Here is a 19,362-nt window from a genome sequence, read left to right as displayed (position 1 = left end):
ATATCACTATATAAAATGAGTTATGGATCTTACTCCGGTTTTTCAGATGGGGTTATAGTTTTCACTCTTGAGGGATTTTGTTTTTCATTGATATGAGCCATATCGTGTACTGGAAAATTGAACACAAAACCTCGAGTACGAAAGTGAATTTTCTTAATCATTTGAGCTACAATTGATTTTTTGAGCCACTTCGTTTTTCTGATTCTCAAACAATCTCACTTATAGTAGTCTACCTTTGTCGAAACTCAACATTTTTTCCAATTGAGGTAGGAATTAGCATGCATGTAATGGGGACTCAGATAGGAGAGAGATTTTTGAGTGTGCTCGGAACATGAGACGGTAAATCATATGTTATTATACAATTAAATAGACACATGAAAAAAAAAAAAAATTTCCTCCAATTATATAAGATATATGATGAACGACTCCGTGTTCTGAACACATTGAAAAATTTTCTCCAGATAAGATTCACCTCATCTTGCAAGAGGATTGGATTGGGAAACAAAAAAAATTCCAACTAATTGGAAATCAAATTTCCATTTTCTTACGTGCGCAATTACTCTCCACTTTTCCACACGTGGTAGAGAAGACCTTCCTTCCCCTGTTCTCATCGCAGACTCTTATTCTTCCCCAAAGGTCTCGTCTTTCAGACCAAGCAAGCAGGTTTTGGTTGGTTCGTCTCTCCATTCGTCTGTCCAGAACCATTGAATTCCGCATTCAACGATTGGGATGATAATCCCAATGACACTTGGCACTTTCGGGTTTTGATTTGCTTCCACAGGTAAGCCTGCTCTGGTTTTCTCAATGTGTTCATCCATTTGATTATTTTTTGTGTTACGTTAATTCTTGTTTTATTTTATTTTTATAGGTTTATGGGTTCTATGTGTTTTTGCTCGATTTAGTATGTTGATGCTAAGCTGTTGAAATTTGTTTGAATGATTGAATTGGGTTTATGTTATTGAGTTTGTTTGGATTCTTGTTATTGAATAGATATTGATCCAGTTCAAAATCTGCCAACTTTTGAATTGTTGACTTATCTGTAATGCCCAAAATACTCGATTTTTTCAGTTTCTAGTAGCTAATCTTCGCCTTCCGTGCTTAATTGTAGTGACAATTACTGATTGATTATTGGAAGTCCAAAATATTGATCTGAATTTTTACATGTATAGATGACGTCGTGAATTATCTCGAAAAGATGGGAGATTGGTGTTTGGCATTGATGGTTCTTGGTTTTTCTTATCTTTTGTGAAAAACCCAGATGGAAGGTTTGACATTTCTGGATGGCTAATTGTGTGGTGTTAGTTTTTAATCTTCATGGGGTACATTGAATTTTGAGAACAAGAGCTTCCCTCGGTTTTTGTTAGTTTTTTGTCTATATGGAGCACCTTCCAGTTGAAGTCATAGGCAACATACTATCCCGGCTTAAAGCTGCCCGAGATGTGGTGATTGCATCTGCGACTTGTAAGAAATGGAGAGAGGCTTGGCACAATCACCTCCACACTCTTTCTTTTAATTCCAATGATTGGTCCGTCTATCATGATCTGACAACAAGTAGATTGGAAATTCTTATAACTCAAACAATTTTCCAAACTACATCATTGCAGTGTTTATCAATTTTAATGGATGATGTTGATGAATTTTCAGCTGCCCCAGTGATTGCTTGGCTCATGTATACCCGGGACACCTTGCAGCAACTGCATTATAATGTGAGGACTACTCCGATTGTGAATATCATTGAGAAATGCAGTCGGCAGAAGCTTGAAGTCTTGGCATTGGCTTATAATTCTGTAACAGGTGTTGAACCCAGTTATGAGAAATTTCCATGCTTGAAGTCACTTTCGCTAAGTTATGTCAGTATCTCAGCATGGGATTTGAGCCTTTTGCTTACCGCATGCCCAAAACTTCAGAATTTGGCTCTTGTTAATCCTGATATTGCCATGTCGGATGCACAGGCAACCATGGAACTTAATAGTCCTTCTCTAAAAGATATCTATGTGGAAGCTGTCAGTTTGGATAAGTTCATACTAGAGGCTGATAGCATTGAGAATCTGCACCTGAAAGATTGTACCCTCGAGCTTTTTGAGCTTATTGGTGAGGGGTCACTGAGAGTTTTGAAGATCGATGATGTTAGTGTCCTCCATCTTGATATTGGTGATAACACTGAGAATCTTCAGATTGTGGATGTTAGCAGCTTCACTATCATGTGGCCAAAGTTCTATAACATGATCTCAAAATCGTCAAATTTAAAGAGGCTTCGGCTCTGGGGTGTTGTATTTGATGATGAGGATGGGGTTGTGGATTTGGAGACTGTTTCTTCTTGCTTCCCTCAGTTAAGCCACTTATCATTAAGTTATGACTTAAAAGATGTTTGTGGCTTGCAGGGGTCATCGCATTTGGAGAACGTGGTTGTGTTAGAACTTGGATGGACTATAATCAGTGAGCTCTTCTCAGACTGGGTAGCTGGATTTCTAGAAAGATGCCCTAATTTGAAGAAGTTAGTCATTTATGGGGTAGTTTCAGAAGCCAAATCCCATGAAGAGTGCCGAGTTTTAGCAAGCTTCACCTCTTCCATTGTCCGGCTGATGAGAAAATATCTGCATGTAGAGGTACAATTCGATTATGAATAGAAGACTAGAAGTCGTGCTGACTGCATTGATGCCTGTTGAAATATTTGTTGAGCGTGATTGTACAATAAGGTACATGGCAGAACTTCATTATTCCTATCATCCTCATAAAAATATGAAAGGGGAAGCCCCTTATTTTCCATACAAGATGATGCGTGCTGAGCAAATGTAAATTTACAGATTGTTTTGAAAATCAATTTTGTCTGTTTATTTCAGGCTTGTGTTTGATTCATAATATTCAAAGGAAAATTTTCATATACTGAAGATTATTTCGTTTTAGCTTATGCGCTTTGTTTTCAATTTGTTAGGTACTGTCCTTGATAATATTCCATTGTATTTCACCATGTCTTTGTTTTTGTAGTGCGGTTAATTTTGGGATAATTTTGGGTTGAAGCCGCTTATGGTACTTCTATATGACTACCAGACTGAATATGGTGCATGGGTTTGGTATCATTTATCGCCCCCTTGCTTGAACAGGTGAGCTCCTCTACTTCCACAATTCAATGGATTATGGCATTATTTCAAGTTTTAACTGATTGTAAGATGACTGAATTAGTGTATGCTTAAATTCTAGGGATGACCATCAACATGTTGAGGCATTTTTATGTTCTCCAACACAAATGTAGGGTCGAGTTGTAATCAACGTGTATGAAAAGTTTACTTCATTACCTGTTTAGTCGAGATTAGATTAGAGATTTTTCATGCTTTGTGGATTGATTTTGTACATCTACTCCTTGCTAGATGAGAATAACCATTTGTTTAAATAAAACGTTGGAATTACATCCTTAATTTATTCCTCACATCAGCTTGAGCAAGGATCAACCTCATGACATCTTTGACTAGTTTACCTCCTCTCACCGCACACATTATTGCTCAAGAGTATAGCTAACCGTCAACAAAAATTAAGCACTGCTTGAACTCCCCATAGTACAGTAGCCAAATATGTTATATTCATTTCGAACTGTAGCCCCAACTTTCGTCGACCGCCCATCAGTATTTAGGTTAAAAGAACCTGTGGCGGCTTCTCCCACCTGCAGCAACTGAGTGTTCCTCTCTGCACTTAGAGCCCTAGTGAGGCTTCACCGCCATTACATATTCCGCTCTGCACTTAGATCTTTACATGTTTCTTTTACTTCTCTGTACGACTACGTTAAAACGCGTCCTGTTATTTTGATTTTTTGCACTGTACCGTACATCTCAGGGCTCTGTGTAGTCTACAGGATCTGTTAAGATATGAACATTCCTGCACATTGTGGCCTTGAAAAAGCACAAGCGGATGTTTCATTAGGACTTAAAGGAACCTGCAGCTTGCAGTCTATTCTGCTAGATGGGTACCTGGTTGTCTTGGAATTCATTTACCCAGCTCTTTCCCGAAGAGCAAGCTGCACACCGATACTATAAACGCCTGTAGAGTTTCCAAATTAAACTGGGAAAAGTCACTTTCCTCAAACACCACCAACCGCTGCCCTTAAAGAACTGCATACAAAATGCTCGTGTTCTGGTGGCCTTGGTAAAATGGTGCCAAAGTTAAATTCACTATAGCAAACCTGTTCTTTTCTATAGTTAGCAATGACTTGAGTGCAAGGTTGTAGTTGAGAGTAATGTTTCTGGTGTCGGTGTCGGTGGAGCTGAATTGGGTCAGAGAGGCGGTGGTGATGGTGACTTTGGGCTCATCGGAAGTTAAGATGTAGCAGATAATGGGTTAGGCAGAGAAAGGTGTTGCACAACCTCCTCCATACATGGCTGAGAGAAAAAAGAAGCAAGTGCAGTGAGAGATGGAAAAGTATACAGCACAATAAAGGGTAGTTTTTGGCTTTGTGTAATTTAAATGATTAAATAGTGGAACTTCCAAGGAACTTTTTTGGGTTAGGGGGAATTTCCAAAGTTACTGATTGGAACTAGTTTCCAGCCCCTTAACTTGTTTCCATTTGTTGCGAATCTGTGTAGTCAAGTCGGTTAGAGCGGTGTTCTTCCCTTCTACAATCAAGTTTGAAGCCTCTTTCCGTAGTTTGAAAAATTGCATAAATGTAGCCACGGGCCTTTTGAGAGCTTATTTAGGAAGTAATGCTCGGAAGTACTTTTGCTGGAGTTGCTTTTGTTAGAAGCACATTTGTTTTTAAGTTTCTAAAAAATCAAGTGCTTCATGAAAATGCACTTAGAAGCAATTCTAGAGGAAGCTGCTGAGTTAAAAAATTATCACAATTAATCATACAAGAATTTATCAACGACAATTTGATACATCAGGGATGAGTTTGTTGAAAAAGGGTCATATTTTTTGGATCAAAAATCGCAAATCCGTGGCTTGTCTCTAGGATTCGCGAAGGACATGAACATTCCTGCACTTTGTGGGATTGAAACCACTCACGGATGTGTTGTTAGAACTCACAGGAACCTTCAGCTTGCAGTCGATGTTGCTAGAACCGTAATCTGATGTCTTGACCTTGCCGTACCTGGCTTTTACCCGAAGATAAATCTCCACATCAATACTGTAAACACCGGCAGCAGTCTCCGAGTTAAACTGAGAAAGGTCGTGTTCCCCAAATGCCACCAACTGCTGACCTTCAACGAGTACATGGTTTAAAGTGGTCGTGTTCTTGCGGCCTTGGTAAAATGGCTCCAAAGGCAAGGTCACATTAGCAAACCTCTTTTTTCTGTAGTTGGCAAAGACTTGGATGCGGCGGTAGTATATGCCAACCCTTTTGTTGGGGTTTCGGATGGTGACGTTGAGTGCGAGATTGTAGTAGAGAGTGTTGTCGGTGTTGGTGAAGTTGAATCGGCTTAGAGAGGCATCGGAGACGGTGAATTTAGGCTCTTTGGGAAGGAAGATCAACCAGAATATGAATGTGGTTAGGCACAGGCAAAGGAAGGCCTGCCCGACGAAGTAGACGCAGTGTGTGCCGCACTTTGGAGTCATTGCACGAGAGAAAGAACAAGAAAAATGGTATGAGATGGAGTTGCATATGAGGTATCGTCTTGTATATAACACGAAAGGGTGGATTTCGGCTTTGTACATATGAAAAATCTTAATTACTAGCTAGTTAATTGACCGCTGCCAGCCATTGACAGAAAGGTATGTATATCTAGCAATTTACTTTGTTAAAAATGTCAAGAGGAACTTCCAAAGAGTCCTTCTGGTCTGGAGGAACTTCCGAGGTTGTTCAATCCGGGTGTCGCTAGTCGCCTAAAGAATCGAAATACCTTCTGTTTTGCTGATATAATTAGCTAAATTTTTTCTATGCAGAAGCACGTGGAGGAAGAGGGTTTTCGATGCTTGAAGTAGTTTCTGGTAGTTATGTTGGAAGCTGCGGGAGACTGCGATTTGAGAAGTAGTTGTGACGACTTGAGAGTTAGTTGTTATGAGAGACTGCAGAATCAAAGACGTGAATGAAGGGTTGAGTTGAGGGAAAAGGTTTACGTGACAGCGATTTGAGAATTAGTTGTGATGACTTTTTGGTCCTTGGGAATAATATAACGTTGAGAAATTATTCAGTGTGTGTGATAGTAACGCTACTTGGAAACGCAAGATGCTGTCTTCTTTAAGTTTGAACCTGAATCATTTTTAGGTTAAATTTTATGCGTGATGCATTGTAAAAAAGCTAGACTCTAAATGATCATCGATCCCATCACTAAATACTTGTACTGTCAATGTTGTGTACATTTTTCGGTATTGGATTCAACCCAAACGTATGAAAATTGTTTGACAATGTGCTGAGCACTGTGATAAGTGGAATTGCTTCATATAATTTAAGCACAATTCTAAAAAACACTTAGCCTGAAGTATCAGGATATGAAAAGATTTTAACATTCCCACACTTTGTAATATTGAAACCACCAGCAGAGGTTTCATTAAGATTCAAAGGAACCTTCAGCTTGCAGTTGATTTTCCGTGACGGCGTGTAATAGCTTGTCTTCAACTTGGCAAACTTGTCACTTACTTTTGCAGCAAGATGAATATCGATGTTGTATACTCCGGCAGCAGTCTCCGAGTTAAAATTGGAGATGTCATTTTGCCCAAACACCACCTCCCCCTGCCCTTCAAGAAATACTTGTTTTAAGACGGTGGTGTTCTTGTGGCCTTGGTAAATTGGCGTCGAAGTCAATGTCACCAAAGCAAACCTCTTCAACCTATAGTTAGCAATGGCTTCGATGCAGTTGTAGTAAAAGCCAACCCGTCTGTTGGGGTTTCGGATGGTGATGTTGAGCGCGAGGTTGTAGTGAAGAGCGTTGGTGGCGTTGGTGAAATCGAATTGGGTGAGAGTGGCATTAGTGACGACGAATTTCGGCTCTTTGGGAAGGAAGATCAACCAGAATATGAGGAGGGAGAAGAGGGAACCCAGGAAGATGATGTTGAACAAGCAGAAGGAGCAGATGCATAGGCAAATGCCGAGACATGGAAAGATAAGAATCGTGTAATGGAGTTGAACGGATTAACGGAAAGGTATAAAAAATGCATGGGAGGGTTTTGGCTTGTGTTCATGACAAAAGTTGAACTGCTAGTTATTAGCATGCTGAGGAATATATGCATATGATATTTGATAGAATTTATGTTCGTACATGAAGATTAGGTGTTTAGCAGAGAATTGATGTGCCGGAAAGTCCAATGTAAAGGCCAAAAAATTACAAGGAAATTCTAAGTTTTTTCTGTTTGGTTGGTTGTTACGGAGGAAGTTCCAAAGTTATTGAATTGGGTGTAATTCATGGAATGTTGAGGAATATTTGGACTGCATATTATTTTGCCATGAAATTGCATTAGTTGATTTTGATTTGTTCTAAAATTTTTGGGACGCCACTTTCTAAGCCATCTGAATTTTGACATTTACTTGGTTCACTCCAATACAGCACCTCACATTGACACGTCCCAACATTGCCTTTGCAGTCAATTACATTGCTTAGTTTATGTCAAAGCCTACAATCACTCATTTTATTGCTGCCAAACGTATTCTTTGAAACATCAAGGGCTTTCTGGAATTTGGTATCGTGTTTCGACGCTCTTCAGGGCCTCTCACTCTTCATGGTTAGTCGATGCTAACTAGGTTGGCTGTCCGAATAGTCGCCGTATCACTTCCGGGTACTTGTCTTTTCATGGATCTAATCTTATTTCTTGAAGCTCAACTAAGCAGCCCACTGTCTCCCGTTCTAGTGTGAAGTTCGAGTACCGTGCTCTAGCTCATGCATGTGCTTACTTCATTTTGCTTTCCTATCTCTTGTATGAGGTTCGTCATCCAGCACCACCACCGATTTTCCTCTTTCGCTGTAATTTGAGCACTACTTAATTATATGGCAACCAACCTTGTTTTTCATGCCCAGACCAATCATATTGAGTTAAACTATCATTTTGTCACATAATATGTTTAACTTATATGTCACTCCTAAGGTCCATTTTATTCCATCCATTGATTAGCAGTTGATGTTCTTACAAAAGGTCTCTCCAAGCAACGTTTTATATACTCTTGCGTTCCAAACTTATTTTTGTAAGGTCGCCGAGTTTGCGGGGGATGTTAGAATAGGAGAATCCGGTTAGGATTTTTCTACATATTGGGCTAGGTTTGGTTGTATGTCCTGTGAGCTTAGGTTTCTTGTAAAAGATAATGATGTTAATTGTACGCCAAGTCATGAATGTGTATATAAATGTACTATTATACATCCATGAAAACCATCTACTTATACGAATTCTACAATCGATTGGTTGAGAAAAACTCAGATATAATAGAATGGTGACGATGTCGATCAGACTGATCTAGTTGTTTATTAGAAGTTAAAATAAGCAAATATCCTAAATTTATCGTTGTATTAAAAACAAATAAACAGATATCATACAGAAAATAGGGCATCCCGAAGCTCAAAACATTCAATGGTTTTTTTAATATATAAGCTCAAAGTCAACGTGGAAGCCTGTTTTGTGATTGATCTATATACGTGAGTTTGCAGGATTATTGAAGGAATTATAGTTCATGTAGCTTCCAAGTCGCTGACTTTTGAAATGTTCCACCATTTCTACGATCCCCACATAACAAAAAGAATTCAAGATTTCAGCAAATTGAAATATTGTACCACTGATTGTGGTAAACAGATATATATGTATTGAAGGAGGCTACAGGCCTACATCTATTACAATTTACATGCATGTATGAATGTACGCATGTTAATATATATTGACTGATTCTTAAAGTTATTGGAATTTCAACAAGTTTGTGTCACTACTGAATCAAGTAGTTTTCCATACATAGTTTTGAGAATGTATTTTAGTTACTCATCAAACAATCACGCAAAACGGTGAAAGGGTGGTTTTTGAAGGTCCGTAAAACTGTTCTCTTAAATAATAATTATAATATAGTACAAATAAATAAAAATACGTAACAAGTTCTTTAAAAATAGTTAGAAACTTAAATTTCATTTTTTATACGATTGAAAGCGAGGAAGGAAAAATCAAACATGAACCTAGATCTAGTGTAAGAATAAATATTCTTGATCAACGAAATTATAAGACCAAAAAGGCATACATAGCTGTGTGAAAAAAATTGCTACTAAGTAAGAAAGCTATCGGCATATCATTGTGTGTGTTACACCACACTGCATGGCGATCGACGTGCTGTATGGAATCCACAAAAGAGTTGTTCCTAGCTAGAATGAAGTGTATGGGAAATAAAAACCCTTTTCTTATTAATTTGAGAAACTAAAACACAATCCTCCAAACCATGCATGCACGTACATTACAAGACAAAAATCTAAGCCTTCTCACACTTGGCAACCTCAAATTTTACAGCAGATTTTCCGTTAGAATTCAAAGGGACCTTCAAGTTGCATGCCATCTTCATATTCTCATGAATCTTGATTGTAGCATACTTTGCCCAATGCTTGACCTTCAACTTCAAAACGATATCATAAACCGTACTAGTCTTCATCTTTGAAACCTCATCATTCGGAAGAGACATCTTTTGCTCCCCCTTGAACAATGCACTCACCGGATGCTTATCCTTGTGCTCTACCTCGAAGGGGTCGATGCTAACGCTCATTAAACTGTCGTGCTTGTAAGAAGCAACGGCTTCGAATTTCTCGTAGTGGAAGTCCGACCTTTTGTTAGGGTTTTCGACATTTATCGTGACCTCTAAGTTGAATTTGAGGATTTTATCGCCCGTCAAGTTGAATTGGGTCAGAGACGCATCAGTCACCTCGTACTTGATCCCACGTTTAGGGCTGTACTCGCGAACAACGATAACAGCGACGCCGAGGGCAAGGACGAAAACTATCATGAGGATGCAACAAAAGCAGCAACATTTTTTCCAATTGCAAGCCATGGTTGATGAAGGAATATTATTTGTATTGCTTAATTACAGAAAGAGTGGAAGATTCTTTCTATATTTGCATCACCAGCACCAACCCCCTCAAAAGATTTTGTTCTTCAAGAGGGCTGGAAACTAGAGTGCGAGATTCTGAGTTCTCGTTGAATTCACACGTTGGCCACAGAGGAAAAGAGGGTACAAATGCCGGGTGTGGTGTCTTTATAATGGCTATTTATTAGGCAAGGATAATATGCAAAATTAGTAAATACATGTATTATATTTGTCTGTATTTTCGAAAACTCCGCGTTAATCTAGTGTTCGTAAATTTAAGAACACCAACTTTTGAGGCCGGCCGCACACAACTGAGTTTTGATTAATGTGGTTTAAAATTTTTGCAAAAATAATAAATGAAAAATGAAAAATTTCAAGCCACGAATTTAACAATTACTAATTATTAAATGTTATATGAAGACTTAGATTTAGTCAAGTTAGCTAGAGTATTGTATTCTTTGTATTTCATTTCTGAGATGAATCTTCAAGTAGTTTCAAGGGATATCTCATTTTATCGAACAATTACTAGAATGTGATAGATTCTTTATTACGCATTCATATATCTTCATACTCATCTACATGAACCCAAGCAACACATTGTCGGCCATGCAAAGGAGTGAGGGCTTTGATATGAAGTCAAAGTTTATATCTATAAGCACACGATATCCAATGATGCCTCATGTCTAAGAACAGCTTGCATACTACAATCCAAAGCTTTGTAACGTTTGACATGTGATAAACATCCATACGTTTAAGCTTCTTAGACAGTCAGTGTTCAATAAACTTGTTCAACAGACAAGCATTGTATATCCACCACATGTCAAACACGCGTAGCACGAGACCATGATAACTTTAATGCGATGTACACCGATCTTACCGGATAGTCAATGTTCATTTGACATTCTAAACGGCTAGGAACTTTGTTTAAGGATTTTTTTTTTTTTATAAATTTTTTGTAGAACGTTGCTTCCATATCTTAAATCTTACAACCTCATATATTATCTCTATAATATAAAACCAATACTCGTGAATGACTTTGTTACATAACATCTAATATTACAAAATTGATTAATATGGAGTTGTTACATAATATCTAATATTACAAAATTGGCTTTTAGAGCACAACTGCAACACTGCATTGATAGCAGGAGAGACTTTGTATGAGCTTATAAATAAGTTGAGCTACTCCAAATAATTGTTAATTAATTTTATGTTAAAACCTCAACTTTTTGCATGTTAATGGTCGTGGTTTGAATTAATTTTAAAATAATAAGAAGTAAGGAAAAAAGTGGTCATACCAATATAATAAAGAATTTTTTTTTTCCTAATTTGGGAAACAAAAAATTCCTATATACCTCGTCTTGAAATGACAAGCGATCAATACAAAAAAGATAATCTACTGTAAACTAAACGTGAAACAAATTTAGTGGTCGGCCTTATCACATTTGGTGCTCTGAAAATTTTCAGCTGGTTTTCCGCTAGAACTCAATGGAACTTTCAAATAGCAAGCCATCTGGAGCTCCTTCTCATCCTTGTACACAGCAATTTTGGTCCAATACTTAAAATAGATCTTCAACGTGATATCAAAAACTGTACTATTCCTAAAATTTGAAGCCTCCTCATTCGTAAGAGCCGTCACCGGTCGTAGTCCCTTGAACAATGGATTCAAATCGTACGTATCCCTGTGCGCTACCCCGAATGGTTCCAAAATACTTTTACTCAAACCCTGGTTCTTATAACTAGGAACGGCTTCAAAATGTTCATAGTGGAAGTCATTCCATTTGTTACGGTTTTGAACAGTCATGTTGAGGGACAGATTGTATAGGATGGTGTTGTTGGTTGCCGTCAGGTTGAATTGCGTCAGCGACCTGGTAAATTATCGATTTAGAAGGGCTGAATTGACGAGCCGCGAAACAAGCCGTTAAGCTGAGAGCACCGAGTACTACAACAATGATGCAGAAACAGCAGCAACATTTTTTTAGCATGGATGGTAGAGATATAGAGATTTGAGGTTGGCACCTTATCTTAGTTTTGACTGCGGTCTATATAATTACATAAAATCTCAAGCCTTAAACTTCTCATGAATTACTAATTCTAATTGTTCTTTAAATTTCATTCGACATCAAATTCATGTAATAGCTAGCTCGCGAACATGTATTTTCAACAAAAGCCTGGATAATTATGTTCTATGGTTTACTACTGTTGGTGTGATTGAGTTGAACACGTAAACTCGCGTCTTTAGTGTGATTGTATTCATAATTTTAATATTGATGAACAAATTTCGGACATCAACATGTAGAATTGACAAAGAAGTAGAAAACATATTCATACTAACTTATTCATACTCGAATTTTATACATTTGTTCATTTTGAAGAAATTTAAAACTCATACAATCAGTAGTCTTGAAATCATTCGAAACTGTTCCATTAATTGAAGTACTCAAAGGAACCTTCAACTTGCAGTCACGCTTCCTTGGAATCTTGAAATAACCCGTCTTCATCTGTCCGAACCTGATTCCTATCCGAAGAGCAATCTTCACGTCAATGCTGTACACCCCGGTAGCAGTCTCCGAGTTAAACTTGGAAAGATCACTTTCCCCAAACTTCATCAATTGCTGCCCTTGAAGATCTACATGCACAATTGTCGTGTTCATGTGGCCTTGGTAAAATGGTGTCGAATTCAATCTCACCAAAGCAAACCTCTTTTTCCTGTAGTTGGCAATGACTAGGATGCGTCGATAGTCTATACCTACCTTTTTGTTAGGGTTTCTGATGTTGATGTTGAGGGTAAGGTTGTAGTGGAGAGTGTTGTTGGTGCTGGTGAAATTGAATTGTGTGAGAGAGACATCGGTGATGACGAACTTGGGTTCTTGGGGAAGGAAGATCAACCAGAATATGATGAAGGCTAGGAAGATAAAGAAGTAGGTGATGCAGCACAGGCATATGCAGCAGCAGTAGCTACCATGCCTCCCAAACATGACAGAAAAATTTAATAATGGTGTCTGAAAAGTTGGATTTACCTGTGCATATGGGAAGGGATCAGGGTTTTGGCTTCAGGAAGAAAAGTTTAACTAATTAATAAGGTGATATATGGAATATATTCAAAGTCAATATCCATATATGTTGAGTGTTTTCTGATAAATCTCTTGGCAATTGAACATCACCCAAGTACGTACTTCTCGGTAGCTTCCATCTAGCTAAACATTTACTTTAGTACGATTTGCTAAGATATAACGAGTTGAAGTATTGTTCTATTTTTCATTTAGTTGACAACGGAGTGATGAAAGTTGAGATTCCACTATAAAATTAATTAACAATATGAAGAGTAACTCAACTTACTTACAGAGCATAATTAGCCCGAAAGAAAAGGAAAATTCAACAAAATTCATAAATTAAGACCAGATCAAATCTATTTTGAATCACTTTTTAACCCTATGAGACCAAACGCAATTCAAAATCATCAGTGTTGGGTGGGCACGTGTAGAGGTTTTTCTGGGGATGCTGCAAGTGTTGCCCTTGAGCTAGTTGTTGGCAAAATTGCCCAAAAATACACTGAACCAAACCTAGAGGTCCTTCAACAACATTAGAAATTATAACCCACGTGCAAAGGTTCATTCACATTATAAACTTACATGAACGCCCTTACCACTCTTCCACACTTTTTTTTTTTTTTTTGATAAAGGGGATCATCCCCTTACGTTTATTACATTAATGAAGGAGAAAACCAAACCCCAGAAAGCAACTATAGCAACAAAATCATGAAAATCGATAGTTAAGGAATTATGAAAAATCTCTAAAATAAGCTGCAGACGCAAATGTCACACATGTTCCCCATAAAAACAACTATAGCAACAAAATCATGAAAACCGATAGCTAGAGAATCCTAAAAAATCCTTAAAATAAACTGCAAACGCAAAGACCACACATGTTCATTGACACTATAAACCACATGGATAGGTTCGCTAAACCACCTTGCCTATAGAAGAGGTCCATCATAAAGTTCAGGTTCATTAAACACTCATAAATTGGATACTTAGTTTTACTATTATTGGTCCATTGCCAACCATATACAAAATAATTTGTTGGTTCACGCCAAAATTTTAAACCAACTGTTTAACTGTGAAAAGGGTTTAGTGAGATTCCTTTTCTCGCATATTTTAGCTTAGAAAACAATGCCTACTAATAGAGTCAATGACTGTTATTCGTTGATGCATTTGATTAGTTCTTAAGACCATTAAAAATACTTCCCAATGAATCAACCAATTAACTCATAGGACTGAGTTTTGAGAAGAAGAATTTTGTATGGACACAGCCGAGGCAGCGTTGTCAAGTGATTAACTCATACAAGAAGCCTTGTGAAGTACTTTTGTAATCAAGTCAATAACTGCTAGCCGTTGATACATGTAAATTTCCATCGATGGCACGCATAATGACATTGCTGAAGAATTTTAGTTTATGCTAATAAACGCACTTATTCTAGAAAGCTCACAATGCAGAAGCTGGTAAGTTGAAATATACAAAAACTACAAACGTATATAATCATGCCTAGTACAGGAATCATTCACATTTATTCTCAATGTGGCATCATCTTATCTTGCAGTGGAGCACTCTTGCTTCACCTTGTAGCCGTTTCAGCATTGAGCTAAGCTTGCACAGTTTCGACTTCCCTCGGTGAGGGCTTCAGTTCTGTCGAGTCCTCAATGACGAACATGGAAGTTCTTTTTTAAGTATAGGAAGCTACTCAAAAGTAACATATTCAGGAAAATGAAAGAAAGGTACAAAGACTAACTAAAAACATGAGATATGCGTTCATTTACCATATCTCAGATTGCACATTATAAAACACAACTATTACTCCTCCTCAACACCCTTAGCTTCTCCTTCACTTTCTGGGCCCTGTTCTGAACTCTCATCTTCATTTCCTCGAAAAACTGAAAAAAAATATTTCAGTTAAGGATACGTAATGTGATCAATTATAATGTTATGGCAGAATACAGGAATTTACTTGCAGTTGCAGACACAACAAATACGAAAAATGGTTTCCGATAGTCTTGCATGTTGTCTTGTTGGACAGACGATGAATCAAGATCGCTCGTAACACTGAAAAGCATTCATTTTTGTTACTCATACATTGTTAAAGCAAGAATTACCTGTTGCTTTCGCTTCCTCTCGAGCTCTGCCTGTTCATGTTAACTCGATCAGCAAGTGCAATAATTACAAGCAATATCACCACAAGAAACAAAAAGAGTCAGAAAGCTTTCAACACATTGAAATGTTTTTCATGTCATTACCAGCGCCTGTTTAAGGTGTGAGTTCTCTTCTCGTAAGTGGTTCAGTTCTGCTTCCAATTCAACTGTGTATGCCTGTAAAAGCAGCATATATTGCTCAAATAAAATTACTGCTATGATCCTTCAAGAAAATGTGATGAGAAATTCCACAAAAATCTAAAATACTTTCACTAAAGTTGTCCGCATAATTTTACATGATTCAAGATTCCAAAAGGACCGGTTCAACTGCTTGCCTAGGCCTAGCAGCTACTGAACTGTTTATCTTGAATTAGATATTCATCATTTAGTTCCGCAAGTCACATTCATACTAGCTACCTGGACTACTCTATTAAGAGCTTGGCAAAGATCATTTCCTAGCAGCCTCGCAGTATAAACCGACAATGTTGAAAGGTTTAAAAAACAAGTTGAAGCTGCTGATCAATCCCATCTATAACAACGGGGGCGATTTATTCATCGTGCAACTGAAAAAAGGGAACATTTTGCTACCATATGACTAAACTATTGATGATCAATACAATATAGTAAATAAATAATGTCTATCTTGCTAAAATAATTTCACAAAAAGATATTTCAAATTCGATCATTCGAGGCAGCTGAATTATCATAACCAGTAATTATTCAGAACAAACAATTCAATAGTAAGAACTGAATTGTCTGAAAAGGATGAAATAATGTACCTGTTTTCGAGCTCTAGACCTTGCTGCAGACTCTCTGTTCTTAATCATCCTTCTCTGCCTCCTCTCCACCACTTTTTCGACCGGTCCATCTAATCCTCGCTTCCTTCCTCTTAGTCCACCCATGTCCAAACCAAATTGAAACGCAGAATTCTCAACCTGACTAGTACCCATTCCATCTGAAGACAAGGGACTCCCCGGAGCCGCCATCCCAATTGTCTGCTCTGCTGCATATCCACCACCACCATTCACCACTCTCCCGCCAAAACAAACCGAATGTGGAGGCGCCACCCCCAGGTACGCCCCATTCCTCTTACCATTCGCAGCATACGCAGAGGACTCTCGCACAACCGCAGCCCCACTTTGCGGTATAGTTTGGTAACTAGGAATACCGGCGGCAGTGCTAGTACTAGCACCTACTGCGGCAGCAGCCCCCATTCCCATCACAGGCCTATTTACAAAACTGGGTCCCACGGCCTGGTTGCCGTTCTGGTACATCCCATACTGCTGCTGCTGGTGAGGCTGAGGAGGGACCACCGTGGCCGCCATTGAATCCTGTTCCCGGACTACCCCTGCTTTAACCAAAAAATCCTCCAATGTCATCTCCCCAAAAGTAGGCTGGCGAGGGGCAAACTCAGAACTCTGAACACCGCCATCGATGCTACTGTTGTGATTGTTCTGCTGCTTTGCCTGCTGCCCTCTGTGTATCTCAGACCAAACTTCATCCACTGTTTTCCTACACAGTGGCTCAGGCAGCGTAAGCGAGCCTTGACGCGGCAAGCTGGGCTGTATCGCAATGCGCTTCTCTGCTGAGGCCTCGGCTAAAGGCATGTGCACCTCAATGTTGTTCATGTTGTTGCTGTTAGTAGTAGTAGTAGTGTTGGTGAGATTGGAATTAATGGCTTGGTTTTCTTCGGCGGTCCAAATGCTGGTGAGGAACTCATCCATATTCATCGACCCGAAATTCTTGCCACTCTCGCAGAGTGTGTGCTGAAACTCATCAAGAGTGAGAGAGTAGATTGATGATTGTCTTCCTAATGAGGAGAATAAGTGGTTCTTCGCTTGTTGGTCCGATAACAAGCGCGAATCCACCTCGCCATGAGAGTTGATTTCCGACTCCGAAACACCCATGTTTGTGCGATCTACCCTTGATTGAATGTTGGGTTTCTAAGTTGTAACGAACCTGATCAAACTGAAGCACATGGGGTTAAGTTTATGCCGTAGTTGTTGGTGTTGCAGAGAACAGAGATTTAAGTCTAGTGAAGTATAGACGACTGTGTGAAATTAATTGGTTCTTTCAATAAATATATCCAATTAAAATGTCCCTTTTTTTCTAAGAGGAACAAAGAGGAAAACATTGATTTAAATTCATATCAACCAAGCACAGTACTCAGAATAAATTTAACTGGTTCGTACAGAAACTACATGACACATTTCATTCATGCGATAACAACAAAGCTCAGTGCAACGCATTTTCTCCTCACGTTGCTTTCAGCTCACATGATTAAGAACATTTAATCTGCACCGAACCCTTCACGCTCACACTATTAAGAGCATTTACCTTACACGACACTTGAGAGGTTCTATCCACGCGATTAAGAGCATTTACCCCACACAGCACGCAGAGAGCTTCCATATTCAAATCTATCTAACCAATATAGCTTGTAATTTGAAAAATAACGAATCTCTGTGGCCCCTATGATCAAATTTTAAGGACTATGATTGGCAACACCAACCGAAATCAACCAAGAATTAAGTGTTTTGCTCAATTTAAGAATGGGATTAGTGAGCAGTTGGAGGTATTCACATGGTGGTCCATATTAAACAAATAATGACAAGATATGTCTAATGCAATTAAATTATACATTTCCAAAATAGGAAACATGAGTATGCGGGGTAGACAGCAAAAGTAAAAGACAATTTTTCTTCTTTTAGTGCTTTTGCACTTCATTTTAGAGTGGTCAATTTTCTCTTCCAATTATTAAACACCAAAAAGTGACCACACAGAATATAAAAAAAGCCAGAAAAATTAAGCCACTTAATAACAATAAACTAAAAAGCAGTTTGCGTGAAAATTAATTAACTAACTAAACCCTACTTAGCCAACTAATAAGATAGTATATTCATCCTCAATAAGCCTCAGATCCCAGAACAAACACATAAAAATCAACAAACGCATACAAACACAGATCAAAGCAAGAAAAAAATTAAAAAAACATATCCGGTTAAACTCATCTAAACTACAGAAAAAGAAGTTCGAACTTGAGTGCATAAGAGAGATCACACTGTTGTAGCCAACAAAACATGCAGACTGCGCATAAGAAAACTAGCTAAGCTGAAACCCTAAAACCCATTAAAAGAAAAGTACCTGACTGAATGTAAAGATTGAGTAGGAAGCTGACGAATGAAGGCTAAGAACTCGAAAATGCAAGAAACCCAATACTCCTGGACACTGTTTAATTTTACTAGTGGACAGATCTACTTCAAGAATTTAGTATATATGATATCAGCACAGCTAAAACCGCACCAAGTTTATGGGGGGTAGGGATTTATTTTTTATTTATTTTGTATTATTTTATATTTATGTTTTGGTTATTAGGTATAGAGAGAGCTAGCTGGCTAAGGGTGGCTGTGCAGTCTTATACAGGAGGGTCTTTGAGGAGGAGAGATCGTCGATCGTGCAATTCCACGACCACACCTCTATCTTTCCGGCGAAGCGTGGGGCCACCTTTCTTGCGTACAAGTCAATCCCATCAATCTCTGCTGCTTTTTTTTTACTATAAAAAATTAATGCCCCACTGCTAAATTAGACTATGCTTGGAACCCCTTGACACCTGTTAGCTAGGTGGCTGATGGAGGAAGATCTTTGTTGAAGTTGCAACACGTGTTCTGTTTCTGCCAGAAAATAACAGAATATGTCTCTAGATTTTAAATAGTGTTATTTAAACGTTCATTTTTATCTCACATCCTCTAGTTTTTTAATTCATTTAATTTAACAAACGAAAATGAAAATGAAAAGAATTGTAGAACGTTAAAAAAGAGGTGAATATCACCGCGTTGCTGGTTCTCCACCTTTTGAAAATCTGGCTTCTATTGCATAATCCTTTTGGTTATGAATATTTTAAGTGGTAATCAAGCAAATCTTTGTATTTGTTGGAGTTAGGGCATTCAATCAAATCTAAAATGAATTGACAAATGTAAGAGAGATTTAATCACTACGGATGTGTTTGTTGCATCGGACTGTCTCGGATTGGACTAGTTTCGGGGACTAAGCTGGACTGACTTAGATTAGACTAATAAACTAGATTAGCTTAGTGAAGTGTTTGGTGCGGTATCGGACTAAGAAGCAGAATAAAAATTAATTTTCCTTTTTTTTTTCTTCAAAAACAAAGAACTCTATCTGTCTCTCCCTTTTCTTTGGTCAAACTATCTCTCCTCCTTTTTC

The 19,362-nt window shown here is 38.2% G+C and overlaps 6 protein-coding genes and 1 pseudogene across 21 annotated transcripts; 1 reads left to right on the top strand and 6 right to left on the bottom strand.

The window, feature by feature from the left end:
* Positions 1-373: 373 nt before the first annotated feature.
* Positions 374-6,270, top strand: LOC103956412 (F-box/LRR-repeat protein At1g67190). Of its 11 annotated transcripts, none has more exons than XR_007255395.1 (4): positions 374-781; positions 1,170-2,606; positions 2,986-3,101; positions 5,866-6,270. XR_007255395.1 is itself a non-coding variant. In XM_048576451.1 (3 exons), the coding sequence occupies exons 2-3, from the start codon at positions 1,377-1,379 to the stop codon at positions 2,992-2,994; spliced, it is 1,239 nt and encodes a 412-aa protein (XP_048432408.1). In that variant the 5' UTR covers positions 374-781; positions 1,170-1,376; the 3' UTR covers positions 2,995-3,321. The 11 variants fall into 11 exon arrangements, 2 of the variants coding, with proteins under 2 accessions (XP_048432408.1, XP_009366661.2); XR_007255396.1 differs by lacking the exon at positions 5,866-6,270 and adding an exon at positions 3,199-3,321; XR_001953878.2 differs by lacking the exon at positions 5,866-6,270 and having other exon boundaries at positions 379-781; positions 1,170-1,551; positions 1,645-2,696; positions 2,986-3,321.
* Positions 3,567-5,867, bottom strand: LOC103956482 (NDR1/HIN1-like protein 10). The gene has a single exon (XM_048576452.1). It carries the CDS (start codon positions 5,635-5,637, stop codon positions 4,933-4,935), a length of 705 nt encoding a protein of 234 aa, XP_048432409.1. The 5' UTR covers positions 5,638-5,867; the 3' UTR covers positions 3,567-4,932.
* A 98-nt stretch (positions 6,271-6,368) lies between the features above and the next one.
* Positions 6,369-7,042, bottom strand: LOC125473587 (NDR1/HIN1-like protein 10; the record flags this gene model as incomplete). The annotated part of the gene is made up of 1 exon (XM_048576649.1): positions 6,369-7,042. A coding segment is annotated over one exon (651 nt), but the record flags the coding sequence as incomplete, so codon positions are not given.
* A 2,024-nt stretch (positions 7,043-9,066) lies between these two features.
* LOC103956481 (NDR1/HIN1-like protein 3) lies at positions 9,067-10,090 on the bottom strand. The gene has a single exon (XM_009368479.2). It carries the CDS (start codon positions 9,917-9,919, stop codon positions 9,350-9,352), a length of 570 nt encoding a protein of 189 aa, XP_009366754.1. The 5' UTR covers positions 9,920-10,090; the 3' UTR covers positions 9,067-9,349.
* Positions 10,091-11,378: 1,288 nt separating this feature from the next.
* Positions 11,379-11,940, bottom strand: LOC125473547 (annotated as a pseudogene).
* Positions 11,941-12,294: 354 nt separating this feature from the next.
* On the bottom strand, positions 12,295-12,933 carry LOC125473586 (NDR1/HIN1-like protein 10). The gene has a single exon (XM_048576648.1). It carries the CDS (start codon positions 12,931-12,933, stop codon positions 12,295-12,297), a length of 639 nt encoding a protein of 212 aa, XP_048432605.1.
* Positions 12,934-14,363: 1,430 nt separating this feature from the next.
* On the bottom strand, positions 14,364-18,696 carry LOC103956411 (protein ABSCISIC ACID-INSENSITIVE 5). Of its 6 annotated transcripts, none has more exons than XR_007255351.1 (5): positions 15,921-18,236; positions 15,247-15,318; positions 15,106-15,131; positions 14,773-14,886; positions 14,364-14,692 (listed from the first exon to the last, which is right to left on the bottom strand). XR_007255351.1 is itself a non-coding variant. In XM_018649684.2 (5 exons), the coding sequence occupies exons 2-5, from the start codon at positions 17,046-17,048 to the stop codon at positions 14,791-14,793; spliced, it is 1,326 nt and encodes a 441-aa protein (XP_018505200.2). In that variant the 5' UTR covers positions 17,049-17,109; positions 18,286-18,696; the 3' UTR covers positions 14,364-14,790. The 6 variants fall into 6 exon arrangements, 4 of the variants coding, with proteins under 4 accessions (XP_018505200.2, XP_048432275.1, XP_048432276.1 ...); XR_007255352.1 differs by having other exon boundaries at positions 14,364-14,641; XM_018649684.2 differs by adding an exon at positions 18,286-18,696 and having other exon boundaries at positions 14,364-14,886; positions 15,106-15,135; positions 15,921-17,109.
* Positions 18,697-19,362: the final 666 nt, after the last annotated feature.

This window comes from the organism of the source record quoted next, unplaced genomic scaffold (assembly GCF_019419815.1).
Source record: "Pyrus x bretschneideri cultivar Hongxiangsu unplaced genomic scaffold, Pyrus_bretschneideri_v1 Contig9, whole genome shotgun sequence".
NCBI classification, from domain to species: Eukaryota; Viridiplantae; Streptophyta; class Magnoliopsida; order Rosales; family Rosaceae; genus Pyrus; species Pyrus x bretschneideri.
Note: the sequence above shows the minus strand (reverse complement) of the source record. Positions and strands in the feature narration are given on the sequence as shown.

Bases quoted from the DNA above. Each gene is read 5' to 3' on its own strand.
- LOC103956412 (XM_009368386.3), top strand. From the start codon at position 1,377: ATGGAGCACCTTCCAGTTGAAGTCATAGGCAACATACTATCCCGGCTT.
- LOC103956482 (XM_048576452.1), bottom strand. From the start codon at position 5,637: ATGTACAAAGCCGAAATCCACCCTTTCGTGTTATATACAAGACGATAC.
- LOC103956481 (XM_009368479.2), bottom strand. From the start codon at position 9,919: ATGGCTTGCAATTGGAAAAAATGTTGCTGCTTTTGTTGCATCCTCATG.
- LOC125473586 (XM_048576648.1), bottom strand. From the start codon at position 12,933: ATGTTTGGGAGGCATGGTAGCTACTGCTGCTGCATATGCCTGTGCTGC.
- LOC103956411 (XM_018649684.2), bottom strand. From the start codon at position 17,048: ATGGGTGTTTCGGAGTCGGAAATCAACTCTCATGGCGAGGTGGATTCG. The intron at 15,319-15,920 runs GTACATTATTTC...CTGCTTTTACAG, and splicing joins GGTCTAGAGCTCGAAAACAG to GCATACACAGTTGAATTGGA. The intron at 14,887-15,105 runs GTAATTCTTGCT...ATTTTTTTTCAG, and splicing joins AGAGGAAGCGAAAGCAACAG to TTTTTCGAGGAAATGAAGAT.